Genomic DNA, 16,224 nt, shown 5'->3' on the forward strand with positions numbered 1-16,224 from the left:
AATGCTATCCCTTCCCTATCTCCCCCACCCCGCCTCCCCCCCACCCACCATCAGGCCCTGGTGTGTGATGTTGCCCTCCCTGTGTCCATGTGTTCTCATTGTTCAACTCTCACTTATGAATGAGAACATGAGGTGTTTGGTTTTCTGTTTTTGTGTTAGCTGAGAATGATGGTTTCCAGCTTCATGCATGTCCCTGCAAAGAACGTGAATTCATCCTTTTTTTATGGCTGCATAGTATTTCATGGTGTATATGTGCCGTATTTTCTTTTCCAGTCTATTAGTGGTGGCCATTTGGGTTGGTTTCAAGCCTTTGTTATTGTGAACAGTGCTGCAGTAAACATACATATGCATGTGCCTTTATTTTTTATTTATTATATTTCAAGTTCTGGGGTACATGTGCAGAATGTGCAGTTTCATTACATAGTTATACACATGCCATAGTGGTTTGCTGCACCCATCAACCTGTCACCCCCAAACAAGCCCCAGTGTATGATGTTCCCCTCTCTGTGTCCATGTGTTCTCATTGTTCAACTCCCACTTGTGAGTGAGAGCACGCGGTGTTTGGTTTTCTGTTCTTGAGTTAGTTTGCTGAGAATGATGGTTTCCAGCTTCATCCATGTCCCTGCCAAGGACGTGGACTCATCCTTTTTTATGACTGCATAGTATTCCATGGTGTATGTGAGCCACATTTTCTTTATCCAGTCTATCAGTGATGGACATTGGAGTTGGTTCCAAGTCTTTGCTATTGTGAATAGTGCCACAATAAACACACGTGTGCATGTGTCTTTATAGTAGAATGATTTATAATCCTTTGGTTGTATACCCAGTAATGGGATTGCTGGGTCAAATGACATTTCTAGTTCTAGATCCTTGAGGAATTGCCACACTCTCTTCCGCAATGGTTGAACTAATTTGCACTCCCACCAACAGTGTAAAAGCATTCTTATTTCTCCACATCCTCTCCAGCATCTGTTGCTTCCTGACTTTTTAATGATTGCCATTCTAACTGGTGCGAGACAGTATCTCCTTTTGGTTTTGATTTGCAATTCCCTAATGACCAGTGATGATGAGCATTTTTTCATATGTTTGCTGGCTGCATAAATGTCTTCTTTTGAAAAGTGTCTGTTCATATCCTTCACCCACTGATGGGGTTGTTTTGCTTTTTTCTTGTAAATTTAAGTTCTTTGTAGGTTCTGGATATCAGCCCTTTGTCAGATGGACAGATTGCAAAAATTTTCTCCCATTCTGTAAGTTGCCTGTTCACTCCGATGATAGTTTCTTTTGCTGTGCAGAAGCTCTTTAGTTTAATTAGATCCCATTTGTCTATTTTGGCTTTCGTTGCCATTGCTTTTGGTGTTTTAGTCATGAAGTCTTTGTCCATGCCCATGTCCTGAATGGTATTGCCTAGGTTTTCTTCTAGGGTTTTTATGGTTTTAGTCTTACATTTAAGTCTTAATCCATCTTGAGTTAATTTTTGCATAAGGTGTAAGGAAGGGATCCAGTTTCAGCTTTCTGCATATGGCTAGCCAGTTTTCCCAACACCGTTTATTAAATAAGGGATCCTTTCCCCATTTCTTGTTTTTGTCAGGTTTGTCAAAGATCAGATGGTTGTAGATGTGTGGTGTTATTTCTGAGGCCTCTGTTCTGTTCCATTGGTCTATATATCTGTTCTGGTACCAGTACCATGCTGTTTTGGTTACTGTAGCCTTGTAGTATAGTTTGAAGTCAGGTAGCATGATGCTTCCAGCTTTGTTCTTTTTGCTTAGGACTGTCTTGACTATGTGGGCTGTTTTTTGGTTCCATATGAACTTTAAAGTAGTTTTTTCCAATTCTGTGAAGAAAGTCAATGGTAGCTTGATGGGGATAGCATTGAATCTATAAATTACTTTGGGCAGTATGGCCATTTTCACGATATTGATTCTTTCTATCTATGAGCATGGAATGTTTTTCCATTTGTTTGTGTCCTCTTATTTTGTTGAGCAGTGGTTTGTAGTTCTCCTTGAAGAGGTCCTTCACATCTGTTGTAATTTTGATTCCTACGTATTTTATTTTCTTTGTAGCAATAGTGAATGCAAGTTCACTCATGATTTGGCTCTCTGTTATTGGTGTATAGAAATGCTTGTGATTTTTGCACATTGACTTTGTATCCTGAGACTTTGCTGAAGTTGCTTATCAGGTTAAGGAGATTTGGGGCTGATATAGTTGGGTTTTCTAAATGTACAATCATGTCATCTGCAAACAGAGACAATTTGACTCCCTCTTTTTCTAATTGAATACACTTTATTTCTTTCTCTTGCCTGATTGCCCTGGCCAGAACTTCCAATACTATGTTGAAATGGTGTGTGCTAGTTTTGTCTTGCACCAGTTTTCAAAGGGAATGCTTCCAGTTTTTGCCCATTCAGTATGATATTGGCTGTGGGTTTGTCATAAATAGCTCTTATTATTTTGAGATACCTTCCATCAACACCTAGTTTATTGAGAGTTTTTAGCATAAAGTGCTGTTGAATTTTGTTGAATGCCATTTTTATCTCTATTGAGATAATCATGTGGGTTTTGTCATTGGTTCTGTTTATGTGGTGGATTCTGTTTAATGATTTGCATATGTTGAACCAGCCTTGCATCCCAGGGATAAAGCTGACTTGATCATGGTAGATAAGCTTTCTGATGTGCTGCTTCATTCGCTTTGCCAGTACTTTATTGAGGATTTTTGCATCGATGTTCATCAGGGATATTGGCCTAAAATTTTCTTTTTTTGTTTTGTCTCTGCCAGGTTTTTGTATCAGGATGATGCTGGCCTCATAAAATGAGTTAGGGAGGATTCTATTTTCTATTGTTTGGAATAGTTTCAGAAGGAATGGTACCAGTTCCTCTTTGTATGTCTGGTAGTATTTGACTGTGAATCTGTGTTGTCCTGGACTTTTTTTGGTTTCACCATTTTTGTTTTTTTCTCCCCCTTTAAAAGGTATGAAATAATAAAGCTCTCTTTCAACTCATGTTCAGCTCAGTTAAGTTATTTTTCCCCACAGTTCTGTTTGTTGTGGCCTGGTGCTAACAATATTTTCTTAAAGGTCTAAAGGAAATGTTTTCTTCCAACATAATATCCTGTACACTGCAGAAGGTCTTTTCTTTTGCCTTTTGGTAACTGGCCTCACAGATTTTACGTCTTATTGAAATAATTCCTATGCCATTATTATTAAGTTTTACTTTGCTTAGGAAAAAAAACTGATAATTGTTTTTTTAAAAATTAAGGTTATTACATCTGTGTATCTTTCTGTATGTGCTTTTAAAGTACTTGTAACACTAAGTTACAGGGATTTGACTCCTGGGTCTAAAATGGACACAAAGCCCTGCTAAGTCTTAAACACTGACAGCAGTTAAATCCTCATCTTCAGGCCCCATAGAGGATGCCAATCAAAATAAACTGCATTCCTGAGACAGAGGGCCAGAAATTAACACCATTCAACTCCTCAAGGTCCAGGGACTATTGAGGAAGAGGTGGGTGTGTGAGATTGTAAGGGCCCATTTTAAGACATAAAATAAGTACAGTTTCTCTATAAATTAACCATTAATATCAATGGCACACTGATACAAGACCAGCATATGAGCCCGTGTCAGATTAATATGGTTTGTTTTTTAAGCATTAACAAAAACATTAATAAAGATTATAAAAGGCTTATGGAAGTTATAGCTTATGATCAAGATTAAAATTTTATATATTTATAAAAATTTGAAAAACAAATTTAATTGACTTCATGTTGTTTTTATTAGGGTTTATTGTTTGGAAAATTGTTTCCTCTCTCAAAATAAAAGTTTTGCCCCTTTTTTTTTTTTTTAAATCCTTCAGTTATCACTTTGGTTAAATGAATGACTTATTTTACAATGACCTGTGATCCTATTTTGTAATATCAAGTGTTTTAAAGCTTTGATATTTGACAAACTTTCCAAAATCAAATTATAAATTATGTCTTTTTCTGACCTAATTAATCCTTTAAGATATTCCCGGTTCCTTAAAGTCCAAAAATGACATATTTGGCTTATTTGGTATAAAAATTATATAGGAAGCATTGTCAAACATGAAATGGTGTTTGGTTTTCTTTGGGCTGTATTTGTATAAAGATGTTATTGGCATGTGTTCAAAAATTATGGGAAACTCCTATAATTCTTTTTTTTTTTTTTTTTTTTTGAGATGGAGTCTCACCCTGTCACCCAGGTGGGAAACTCCTATAATTCTAATATGAATTAGTGTATGTTATCAGTAATAATTATAATTTTTATGGTAAATTATTGTGTGCCATAAGGTAACAAATTTCCTTGTCAATTGTATCTTTATGGCTGCCCTAAAACTTTTTGTCATCCATGAATGATTGTTGTCTTATTTTGGTCCTCTTTAAAAGGTGGTTTTATAATCAGCTATAAACTCTAACAGGTGCCCTTGAATGCAGGTTTCTGATTACTTTGGAGATTGTAACATTTGAACAGAGGAAAAACTTTCAGGACTCATGAAGAGCTGAAATGTTTATGACTATCAAGCAGAACAGGAACTAACTGCAGGGACTAAACTAATAGAAGTTTAAAGTAATCTTTTTAACTTTCTGTTTAAAACGTTGCTGATCCTTTGTTTTTCAGAGTCAAGAAAACTTTTAAGCTATTTACAGCTTTTAACAGTTAAGTACTCCTATGAACAAAACTTGGAGCATATGTGTTTCTGTCTACCTGATTTCTACAGAATTTGGAAACTATTTGTGAGTATTCTTATGACAATACAATTATTTGCATAAGTGCAATAAGAATCTTTCTTCATTTTTAACAGGACACAACTGGAGAAACTGGTTATTTTACCAAGGCTTTGACTAAAATGGTGTGCTTTCATTTAAGGAATCAAACTTGACTTATGGAGCCAATAAAAGCCCCTTGGAAAAATTGGCCTCATACCTTTTTCTACACAGTCCCTTTACAGTGTTCCTGACCTGTGGTAGGTAAAGAATGTCACTTTCTGACAGACCCAAGAGCCCCAAGTTTATCTTGGAACATTGAGAGGAGAGGAATTCACAACTCATAGGTATTTGATGGTACAAATCCATGGCTGGGCTTGGCTTTAAAAAAGTCATATCTGAGATTCCTTCTATGGACTAAAGTTCCATCAAAGCCAATTTAAATGCCTATGTAAAATAAAATTATTCTTGATACATTGTATACAAATAATCAGGTGAAGGGTAATAAAGCAAATCAGTCTTACCATGATTTGTCTTTAATAAAAATGGGAAACTGGATAAAGAAAAATTATGTTTAAAAAACTATAGTACACCCGTTGTTAGATTCTAGTCTTGCCTATTGTTTTTCAATTTTTATTATTTTCTACAGTTTGGACTGAATTCTAATTCTATTTTTTCTTTTTTCTTTTTGAGACAGAGTCTCCCTCTGTTCCCCAGGCTGGAGTGTAGTCACATGATCTTGGCTCACTGCAACCTCCACCTCCTGGGTTCAAGCAATTCTCCTGCCTCAGCCTCCTAAGTAGCTGGGATTACAGGCACCTGCCAGCATGCCTAGCTAGTTTTTTGTATGTTTAGTAGATACAGGGTTTTGCCATGTTGGCCAAGCTGGTCTCAGACTCCTGACCTCAGGTGATCCACCTGCCTCGGCCTCCCAAAGTGCTGGGATTACAGACATGAGCCACCGTGACTGGGCTGAATTCTAATTTTTCTTGGCTACATGCCTGCAAAATAATGTTTTCAATTTTTTTTCCTTCTTTTTTCTCCATTTTTCCTAATTTGGAGTCACTGAAAACTAAGCTATACTTTTTTTTAAAGCCCTGCGAACTGAAGCTAAATAACTTAAACTTTAGAGGAAAATAATAGCAACCTATTTATGTACATAAGCCACTTTCATACCTGCCTACTAATATATGGACTTCAGAGCAATATGGCCTATATTGATTTTCCAGGATCGTTCTTTTGTTTGTTGTTGCTTTTTCTCCTTCCTTCCCCTATTTTCTCTTCATAGGACATAAGACTTTACAACCTTCTAAAAATGAGCTTTCCTAATAACTTGGGACCTACCAGTCTAGGAATAAACCATCCTAGCCATAAGAGATCAGACAAAACCTGAGACCAGAGACTCATTTCTTTTAATATGCTTTCTCCAAAAAATTTTTAAAAAGTGGGGAAATGTGAAAAGAAAATGTCTTGGGTCCCTAAAATCACTAAGCTAAAGGGAAAAGTCAAGCTGGGAACTGCTTAGGGCAAATCTGCCTCCCATTCTATTCAAAGTCACCCCTCTGCTCACTGAGATAAATGCGTATATGATTGCCTCCTTTGGAGAGGCTAATCAGAATGCAACCATTTGTCTCTTATGTATCTGTGACCTGGAAGCACCCCCTACTTCTAACCCCCCTGCTTCGAGTTGTCCCACCTTTCCAGACTGAACCAATGTTCATCTCACATATGTTGATTAATGTCTCATGTCTTCTTAAAACGTATAAAACCAAACTGCTCTAACCACCTTGGGGACTGCTCTAACCACCTTGGACACATGTTATCAGGACCTCCTGAGGCTGTGTCATGGGCGTGCATCCTCAACTTTGGCAAAATAAACTTTCCAAATCAACTGACACCTGTCTCAGATTTTTGAGGTTCACAAAAGCATGGTGAATGTGGAAAAAAAAAAAGCCAAAAATATCCCCATCCCAAAAGAACCATGAAGGTGGGCCGAGTGCAGTGGCTCGTGCCTGTAATCCCAGCCCTTTGGGAGGCTGAGGCAGGAGGATCACTTAAGGCTAAGAGTTGGAAACCAGCCTGGGCAACATGGCAAAACCCTGTCTCTACAAAAAATACAAAAAAAAATTAGCTGGGCATGGTGGTGGGTGCCTGTAGTCCCAGCTATTTGGGAGGCTGAGGTGGCAGGATCACCTAAGCCTGGGGAGAATGAGGCTACAGTGGGCCGTGATCACACCACTGCACTCCAGCCTGGGTGACAGAGTAAGATGCTATATCTAGAAAAAGAAAAGAAAGGTTCCCTCACAGAAAATGGGAGTTCACTAACCAGAAAAGGAGGGACCAGCAGGTGAAAACCATGGGTGTTCACTATTTCATTCTCCTCAACTGTAGAGATTAGCTACATGGAGAAATAATTCTTTAGTTACACACCAGGGGAGTGGCTTTAATATTATCTAATTATTGCCAGAAAGACTCAAGGCAAATTATTTTGAAATAAAGTTGTTATTTTTGGCAGATTTTCTCTAATATTTAATTAGCATATAGCTAACAAGTAGCAGTCCTCTGGTGTTTTAAACCAGACTGACCTAGGTACACTGGTTTGGCCCTATTAGCTGTGTGGTCTTAGGTAGGTGACTCAACCTTCTGAAGTGTCGGTTTCAAGAATAATATCACTTTCTTATAGCAACTTATAGAGTTGCTATAAGGATTAGAGATAATTTATATGAATCACTTAACACAGTACTCAGCATATAATAGGCTTTCAAACAACAAGATGTAGCACATTAAGTTACCTTGGAGTAAATTTTTCAACTAGTTGATCCAGGTTTTTCATCAGAAATTGACATTGTACAACGGACATGACTCAGTCTAGGAAGTATAGAAATATGGCAGGGTGTGGTGGTTCATGCCTGTAATCCTAGCACTTTGGGAAGCCAAGGCAGGTGGATCACCTGATATCATGAGTTCGAGACCAGCCTGCCCAACATGGTGTAACCCCATCTCTACTAAAAAATTACAAAAATTAGCAAGGCGTGGTGATGTGTGCCTGTAATCCCAGCTACTTGGGAGGCTGAGGCTGGAGAATCACTTGAACCCAAGAGGCGGAGGTTGCAGTGAGCCGAGATGACACCAGTGCACTCCAGCCTGGGTGACAGAACAAGACTCCATCTCAAAAAAAAAAAAAAAAAAACGTATAGAAATGTAGTTTTTTATACAATAATTTCTATTCTGAGGGCCTATTCTCTTATGTTGGAAAAAACTAGTTTCAATCGTTTTGGAAACCTCTCACCTACCATAATTTTCTGGAGGGGATCTAATTTCTGGGGGGTTTGAATAGTGCTTAATCATTTGCTGCTTAAGCTGTCTGTTCACCAGGCCTTCACTGTCTTATCTGGACCTCCATCATTAATACCCACAGGTTATTGCTGAGATGTGTCTTACACATGGGCACTCGGCCCCTTCAAATCCAGTGGCTCTTTCCAATACTCTCAGGTCAAGCTTGTTGGGGGTGTGGCTAAGAGAGGGTGTCATGGGAGTCTTTCTGCTGCATCTAGGCCACACTCTTGCCATGAATCTCCTGTCTGTTTCTAACCTGGTCTGCCTAGATGCATCACGCAGCTGTTTCTGACCTGGAGTTCAAGTGGAGCTCAGGGCATCTTTGCTTTTAGGTCTCAAACCTATTGTGTTTTACTACCTTTCTAATATTAGCATTCAGAGCACTAAAAAATAATCTTTAAAAACTCTATTTAATTTTTAGTTGTTTAATTCCACTTCAGACTTTCAAGAAACAGTTCTATTTGGGAATTCTTCATATCCCCTGAAGATTAATGAAAAACAGAATCATGTACAGTTTTGTACAGTTATGCATCATAAGTCATCTTCCATCCAGATATTAAAAAACAAAGACTATGAAAAATAGCATGTTAAAACTGAAATGCCTAAAATTAGCCTTGCTCTTCATCACCTTCAGTAAGAAATGATTGTTGAGTAGAGCAAATGTGTTGTATAGTGACTGCAGGAGCAAGCTTCCAACTGACAGATTATTGTTCCTCTCTATAATGTAAAACTCTAAAATTTTGATTACCACAACTTATTTGAACATGAAAAATTAATAATTACATTAGAAAAAATTCAAATTTATTCTTGTATTTCAAAAGTTCAGATTTATGATGGTGTTACTGGTGGTGAATCTGTATGGGTCTGCAGCCGCCTTAATTCTTGCCTCAGAAGAAAGAATCTGAGGGGCATTATGCAGAAGAAGAGACCGAGGCAAGTTTTAGAGCAGGAGTGTAAGTTTATTAAAAAGCTTTTGGTCAGGAATGAAAGGAAGTAATGTACACTTGGAAAGGGCCAAGTGGGTGACTTTGAGAGATCAAGTGCAGTTTGACTTTTGACTTAGGGTTTCTTTTTTTTTTTTTTTTTGAGACGGAGTCTTGCTCTGTCACCCATGCTGGAAGGCAGTGGTGCGATCTCGGCTCACTGTAACCTCTGCCTCCCGGGTTTACGTGATTCTCCTGCCTCATCCTCCCAAGGAGCTGGGACTACAGGCGCATACCACCACGCCTGGCTAATTTTTTTTTTTTTTTTGGTATTTTTTAGTAGAGACCGGGTTTCACTGTGTTAGCCAGGATGGTCTTGGTCTCCTGACTTCATGATCCGCCCGCCTTGGCCTCCCAAAGTGCTGGGATTACAGGCATGAGCCACCGTGCCCGGCCTTAGGGTTTTATATGGTGGCATACTTCTGGGGTCTTGCGTCCCTTCTCCCCTGATTCTTCTCTTGGGATGGGCTATCCACATGTGCAGTGGCCTGCTAGCACTTGGGAGAGGAGCACGTGCAGTGTGTTTACTGCAGTTCTATGCATGACACTTGAGGCATTCTTCTCTTACCAATTGAATGTACCCAAGAAGGTCATATACCAGTTAAACTCCACCATTTTGACTCTTAATGTGTATCCTTGAGCCCACTCACCTGTAAGAAGTACTTTTTAAGTGGTCCATTTTTCAGAAAACAGGCCCCGGCAAATCCAGGCACCTCCCTTGCAGATGTGACAAGCCGCATGCTACAGACATCTGGGAAGAGTGATAAGACTCACAGAAGTCAGAGGGGAGGGAGAAAAAAAAATAGGGGGTGGGGTGGCTAATCCATAAAAGGAAAGAAAGTTTTGTCATTGGGAAATCAAAACTTAAAGTGGGGAAGGAGACAAGATGTAACCTTATAAGGGGATAATGAAACTTAGGCAACGTTGGGGAAGACTGTAACCCCATAGTACTCAGCCTATGAGGAACCAGGGTAGGGACTTGCACACTAGGTGATAAATTCCTTGTTGAAACTGCACTGGGTGTGCCTGCTCACCAGACACCCGATCTTGCAAGACCATTATTAAAAAGTGTCTCTTTTGCTGTTCTTCATGCCTCTAAGTCCATTCTTTGGGTTTGGACAGGTGAGTGTGTTTCTCACATCACCTAACTCCTGAGCTCTTATGGGGAAGCTGCTGATAACCAGTTTCAGATGTTTTCTATCTATTCGGAGAGTGCCTTTTCCTGGCATTGGCTGCAACCAATTATTATTTTAGAGCGAGAGTTAACAACTGCCTATCACCTGATGGTCGCCTGACATTCCTGGTGGGGGATAGGGGAGCCTGCTCTGCTCATGCCTGACTACCTACTGTAACAATGGTGAAATTTTGCTTGGGCCTTAGGTCAAATATTCATTTCAAAACTAGGCTATTCGAACTTCAGCACAGATGTTCAGAGCCCCTCTAAAACATTCACTTAGTCCTTAGTGGACTCTTGGTAGAAACAGTAAAGAAATGAATATTTTCCTTCACACCTGCCTTCAGCACAAAAACTTCCCTGTTTTCACTGTGTGATTCATGTGAACGTTGATATAATTGCTAGGTATGCCTGGCCCTTCCCTGCTGGTTTCTTTCGAACCCCTTGTCCCTCCACCTCCATCACTTCCCCCCTTTTAAAGTTGTGTTTTGCATCTTGAATTTCTGAATCAAGAGGATATAGTCTCCAAGTTTCTTCTGCTCCTAAGGTAGCTGGCACTTGTGAGGTCGCCTGAAACACTCCTTGCTGGTGACAATGACCATAAACCATGGTCATTGTGGAGAAAGATATCCAATAACTAGAAAATTAAGCAAGGGGTTATTCATACAATCTTTTGTAGTTTTTAGAATGCAATCTCATATTTCCAGAAAATTCTTTCGTTTAAAAGCCAAAGACAGGCCAACAACCAATATGCACAACTTATTTTTAAACTGTAAAACAAATACCTTATTACAGAAAATTTACAAAACAAAGAAAAAACCGACACGCCACCCAGAGACTGAAATTATAGATAATTCCTGGCTGTTTTCCACTCTGGCTTCCTGCGCCTTTGCAACCAAGAATAACCTTCCCGCGCTGCCGGAACCGCGGCGCAGGAGGAGGCGCTGCCTCGCGTGCTGCGCCGTTGCTATGGTAACCGAGGAGGCTGGGGCCCGGGTGTGGTGAGTCTAGGGGTCCTGGCGCTGTGGGCCGGGGTGGGCACTTGGGGAGGAGTGCGATGGGGTAGACGGACATCTTCCCTCCAGGCTGCTCGGGCAGGGCTGGAGGGGAGTGGGCTTCAATCTCAGCGTCCTCACACTGCTTCTGTCCAGAGCTTTGCGCACCGGTCTCCTACCCCGCCGGCAGCCGCAAGGGATCGCAGAAGGTCCCTAGGGAATTCAGGCCGAAGAGCAAACTCTGGTGCCCTGAAGTGTCCGTTGCCCCCTCGCGGGACCTCCTGGATCACCTGGCGGCACTGCCACTTTCTGTATCCTGTTCCTCAGGCCTTCTCTTTGTTTAACTCTGTGTGCCCAGGGTTGCCCTTGGGGTCCTTCTCCTTGAGCTGGGGCTTGATTAAGGGACTACTATTTTTTTTTTTAAGAAAAAAAATCAGTTGGCTTAAAAGGCACATTAGGATCTACTCCTGTATCACAACTTCAGGCTGCGTCGCCTGCCTCCTTGCCCTTTGTTTATGCTCTTCCCGTCACCTGGATTGTCCTTTTTTCCTCCTTTTAAGACTCCTACTCTTCACTATCGAGGTTTCACCTCTTCTGGGAAACCTTTCTGAGACCGCCACCCAGAATTGAATGTAGATGTCCACGGTTTTACTCTCAAAGCACTCTACCTACCTCCATTGAATCCCTGATCTCACTCTGTCATTGCTGATTTACTTGTGTCTTCCCTACCAAAATGTGAGAGCCTATGGGGTAGGTGCTATGACCTATGTGATTTTCTATTGTGGGTGCCTCGAAAGCAATCACATTCTATAGTTAAAAAGAAAAGTTTATAGATTTTTCTACACTTATTTAGTAAGGCAGACCAGGTGCTATCCTCATTTCAGAAAAGTCACATAATTAGTAACAGAATCAAGACTAAAGCAATGCCATTCTGCCTTCATAGTTCCAGCCCTCCCTCTTCCCTCCAATGCTCATATTCTCTGTGAAACTGCAGTTATACGTAGCAAGGTTACAATTTTGGTGTATGTTATTACTTTTGTGGGCAAAGAAAATGTAATTTATTTTTGTATATGACTGATCTGGTTCCTTTCATGAGCATTTACTTATTGATTATTAGGAAAGAATCTAAATGTCCGATTGGGTTTAAAGTTTAGCTCAATCTAGAATTGATTTCTTTGGCTAGTGTTTAATTTCTCTTATATACAAATATTTAGGTTATCAGGTATCTTCTTGGATTCTTTCCTTGAGATGGTGCCCTGGCTATGTGGATGGCTCACGGAATCAGTTGTGGGGACGGGTCAGGGTCCCTTTGCCTTCCCTTGGCTCTGGGGGGTGATGTTCCTGGTATACCGAGTGCTCCCTGCCCTATGGCTTTCTTGGTTTTAACCTTTGGCTTATATACCATGTGAACAGGTATCTCCTGGTTTTGTCAGGACTCGGTAGAGCTCCCTGGCTCACTCAATTGCGCTGAGTTCCTGCTGTGACTTCCCTTCAGCCCTGACTGGAGTGGTTTGCACCACAGCCCTCCCTCGCTGCAAAGCCTCCTTGCCCTGCTATAGCAATTGAGTAGGGCAAGCATCCTGCAAGACTTTCCTATTTCTAGGTCTCATGTATATCCTAAGGCAGTGCTCTCAAACTTTGTTGTCTCAGGACTCCATTTTACTCTTAAGAAATGATCCCGAAGAGCTTTCCTTTATGTGAGTTATGTCTTTTAATATAGTATTACATATGTTGTAAGAATTAGAAATTAAACTGAGGATTTAAAAAATGTTTATTAATTCCTTAAAAAATAAATTCACATGTTAACATCATTATATATTTCTCATAAAAATATTTTCCAGAACAAAAGAATTAGTTAGAAAGTGGCATTATTTTACATTTCTGCAAATGTCTTTAATTTCTGGCTTAATGGGAGACAGATTCTTATGTCTGCTTCTGCAGTCTATCCGTTGCAATATGTTGTTTTGAAATATGTAAAGAAAATTCCTCATTACATAGATATATAGTTGGAAAAGGGAAGAGTATTTTAATAGCTTTTTCAGATAATTGTGCACATTTTTGTGACTGCACCAAAACTCTGCAAGTGGTAGTTTCTTTTTCTTTCTTTTTTTTTTAAGATGGGGTCTCATTCTGTTGCGCCAGGCTGGAGTGCAGTGGGGTGATCTTAGCTCACTGCAACCTCTGCCTCTCGGGTTCCAGTGATTCTCCTGCCTCAGCCTCCTGAGTGGCTGGGACTACAGGCGCCTGCCACTATGCCCGACTAATTTTTTTGTGTGTTTTTAGTAGAGACGGGGTTTCACCATATTGGCCAGGCTGGTCTTGAACTCCTGACCTTGTGATCTGCCCACCTCAGCCTCCCAGTATGCTGTGATTACAGGTGTGAGCCACTGCTCCTGGCCACAAGTGGTAGTTTCTTAAAGGCTGGTTGCAGTGTGGAATCTGAGCCATGTCAATGAACTTTTCATACTGTGTTACATTAAAATCTATTGATCTGTCTTATACTTTGGATCTTTTACCCATGCTTGATATTGTAACATAATGGAAAATGGCAGGGGGAGTGAAGCTGATTTTGTAAAGAAGAAAAGCAGTCATTCAAATCAAGCAAAATGTTGCTTCATTTAGTTATACCAGTTTTCCAAATGTTAACATGTTTCATGCTGTAATATTTTTAAAAGCCCACTTTCATTAATATCATCTCTGATCTCATCATAAAAGTATTGGGAAGTCGTTGGCCAACACGTGGCCAATACGAGTTTTCTAAAATGCAAATTGCAGCTGGGCATGATGGCTCACACTTGTAATCTCAGCATTTTGGGAGGCTGAGGTGGGAGGATCACTTGAGGTTGAGACCAGCATGGGCAACATAGCCAGACCCCCTGTCTCTACAGAAAAATTAAAAAATTAGCCTGGTGTGATGGCACACATCTATAGTCACAGCTACTCAGAAGGCTGAGTTGGGAGGATTGCTTGAGCCCAGGAGTTCAGGCTGTAGTGAGTCGTGATGGCATCACTGCACTTCAGCTTGGGTGACAGAGTGAGATCTTGTCTAAAAAAAAATTTTTTTAAAAATGCTATTTGTGTTAGAGTTCTTCAGAGAAACAGAATCAATACAATATATATAGTCCTCTGTATCTGCGGATTAAACCAGCCTTGGATCTAAAATATTTGGAAAAAACATGGATGGTTGTGTTTGTACTAAACGTATACAGACTTTTTTTCTTGTCATTATTCCCTAAGCAATACAGTATAACAACTATTTACATAGCATTTACATCGTATTAGGTATTATAAGTAATCTAGATTTAACATATATGGGAAGATGTGTGTAGGTTATATGCAAATACTACACCATTTTATATAAGGCACTTGAACATCCATGGATTTTGGTATCTACAGGGGTGGAGGGTTCCTGAATCAATCCCCCCATGAATACTGAGGGACAACTGTATATATGAATAAATATAGAATAATTTATTATAAGGAATTGGTTCATGTGATTTTGGAGGCTGAGAAATTTCAAGATCTGCATTCAGCAAGCTGGAGATCCAGGAGAGCCATTTGTGTAGTTCCAATCCAGGTCTGAGGGCCTGAGAAACAGGAAAGCTGATAGTATAAGTTCTAGTCCCAGCCTGAGCCTGAAGGCAGATGCCCAGCTTGAAATTAGGCAGAGAGAGTGAATTCTCCCTTACTTAATCTTTTGTTGTATTCAGGCCTAGTTATTTTTCATAAACTATTTTTTCGTTAACAAGTAATGTGTTTAAGATGAATTAATACGTCCTTTATTTGTGGTTTTTTTGTTGTTGTTTTTTGGAGACAGGGTCTTGCTCTGTCATCCAGGCTGGAGTGCAGTGGCATGATCATAGCTCACTGCAACCTCTGCCTCCTGAGCTCAAGCGATTCTCTCACCTCCACCTCCCAAGTAGCTGGGACCACAGGCATGTGCCCCCATGCTCAGCTATTTTTTTTTCCTGTATTTTTTGTAGAGATGGGGTTTCGGTGTGTTGCCCAAGCTGGTCTCGAACTCCTGAACTCAAGTGATCCACTCACCTCAGTCCCCCAAACTGCTGGGATTACAGGTGTGAGCCACTGTACCTGGCCTCAGTTTTAATTTCTGATATAAATATTAATTTAGATATAACTCATATAAACAAAAATTCCCTGGGGTTCTCAATTTTTAAGACTGTAAAGAGCCCTGAGATCAAAGAATTTGAGAACCACTGCCCTAATTATGTTGGTTCTGGGCTGATATAGAAATTAAGCTCCATTCAAGGGTATAACAAGAGTAGCTTTGAATATTCTGGACCAAATCATAGTTCAAGATTTGATCTAGTTTGTCTTCATATCTTTGAATTAACCTGGGATCAGACTGATCTCTAGATGTGGAATAATATGTTGGTAATCAAGTGTCTGGTGGTGGTAGGGTAGAAAATTATTTATTCATACCTTGCATAGGAATAAACTATGGCATATTCAAAAAGAAGAAGAGCTGGGTGTGGTGGCATGGGCCTGTAGTCCTAGCTACTTGGGAGGTGGAGGCAGGAGGATTGTGAGCCCAGCTACTTAGGATCCAGGGCAGGAGGATAGCTTGAGCCCAGGAGTTCAAGACCAGCCTGTGCAATGTAGCAAGACCTAGTTCTTTTTTGTTGTTGTTGTTTATTTTTTTAAAAAAGAAAATAAGTAGCATTACCATCTTTTCTTTTGCTTCATGGATGATTTTGCTGGAGGTTTGATGATGACCTAATAATGATGATGGTAGCTTCTATTTACTAAATGTTCCCCATGTGCTTGGCATGTACATCACCTAATTATTTTAATTCTTAGAACAATCATAGATTAGGCTCTAGTGTTATTCCTACAAAAGAGTATGTAAATTGCCCAGTATTATGCAGCTAATAAATTGAGGGATTGGATTGTGAACCCAAGTCTCTCTGACTCCAAAACCCATTGCTCTTGGCTATGAAAAAAAGCACTGGGAATTGCAAGCTTGACTTTAAGAGTTATTGAATATATATGACTTGTTAAGA

The 16,224-nt window shown here is 40.0% G+C and overlaps 1 protein-coding gene across 5 annotated transcripts in view; it reads left to right on the plus strand.

Moving 5' to 3' along the window:
• Positions 1 to 16,224, plus strand: part of ANKRD45 (ankyrin repeat domain 45) — a 109,747-nt gene that overhangs the window by 34,543 nt on the left and 58,980 nt on the right. For 3 of the 5 annotated variants that reach the window (XM_055111425.2, XM_055111436.2, XM_034940774.3), the window contains one exon: positions 4,627 to 4,742. In XM_055111425.2, coding sequence (XP_054967400.2) covers positions 4,698 to 4,742 — 45 coding nt within the window. In that variant the 5' untranslated portion in view covers positions 4,627 to 4,697. Of the gene's footprint in view, positions 1 to 3,392; positions 3,496 to 4,626; positions 4,743 to 11,130; positions 11,207 to 16,224 lie in introns of those variants that run through there. The other 2 variants (XM_055111433.2, XM_003824671.5) reach the window with 2 other exon arrangements.

Source organism: Pan paniscus, chromosome 1 (genome assembly GCF_029289425.2).
Source record: "Pan paniscus chromosome 1, NHGRI_mPanPan1-v2.0_pri, whole genome shotgun sequence".
Lineage (NCBI taxonomy): Eukaryota > Metazoa > Chordata > Mammalia > Primates > Hominidae > Pan > Pan paniscus.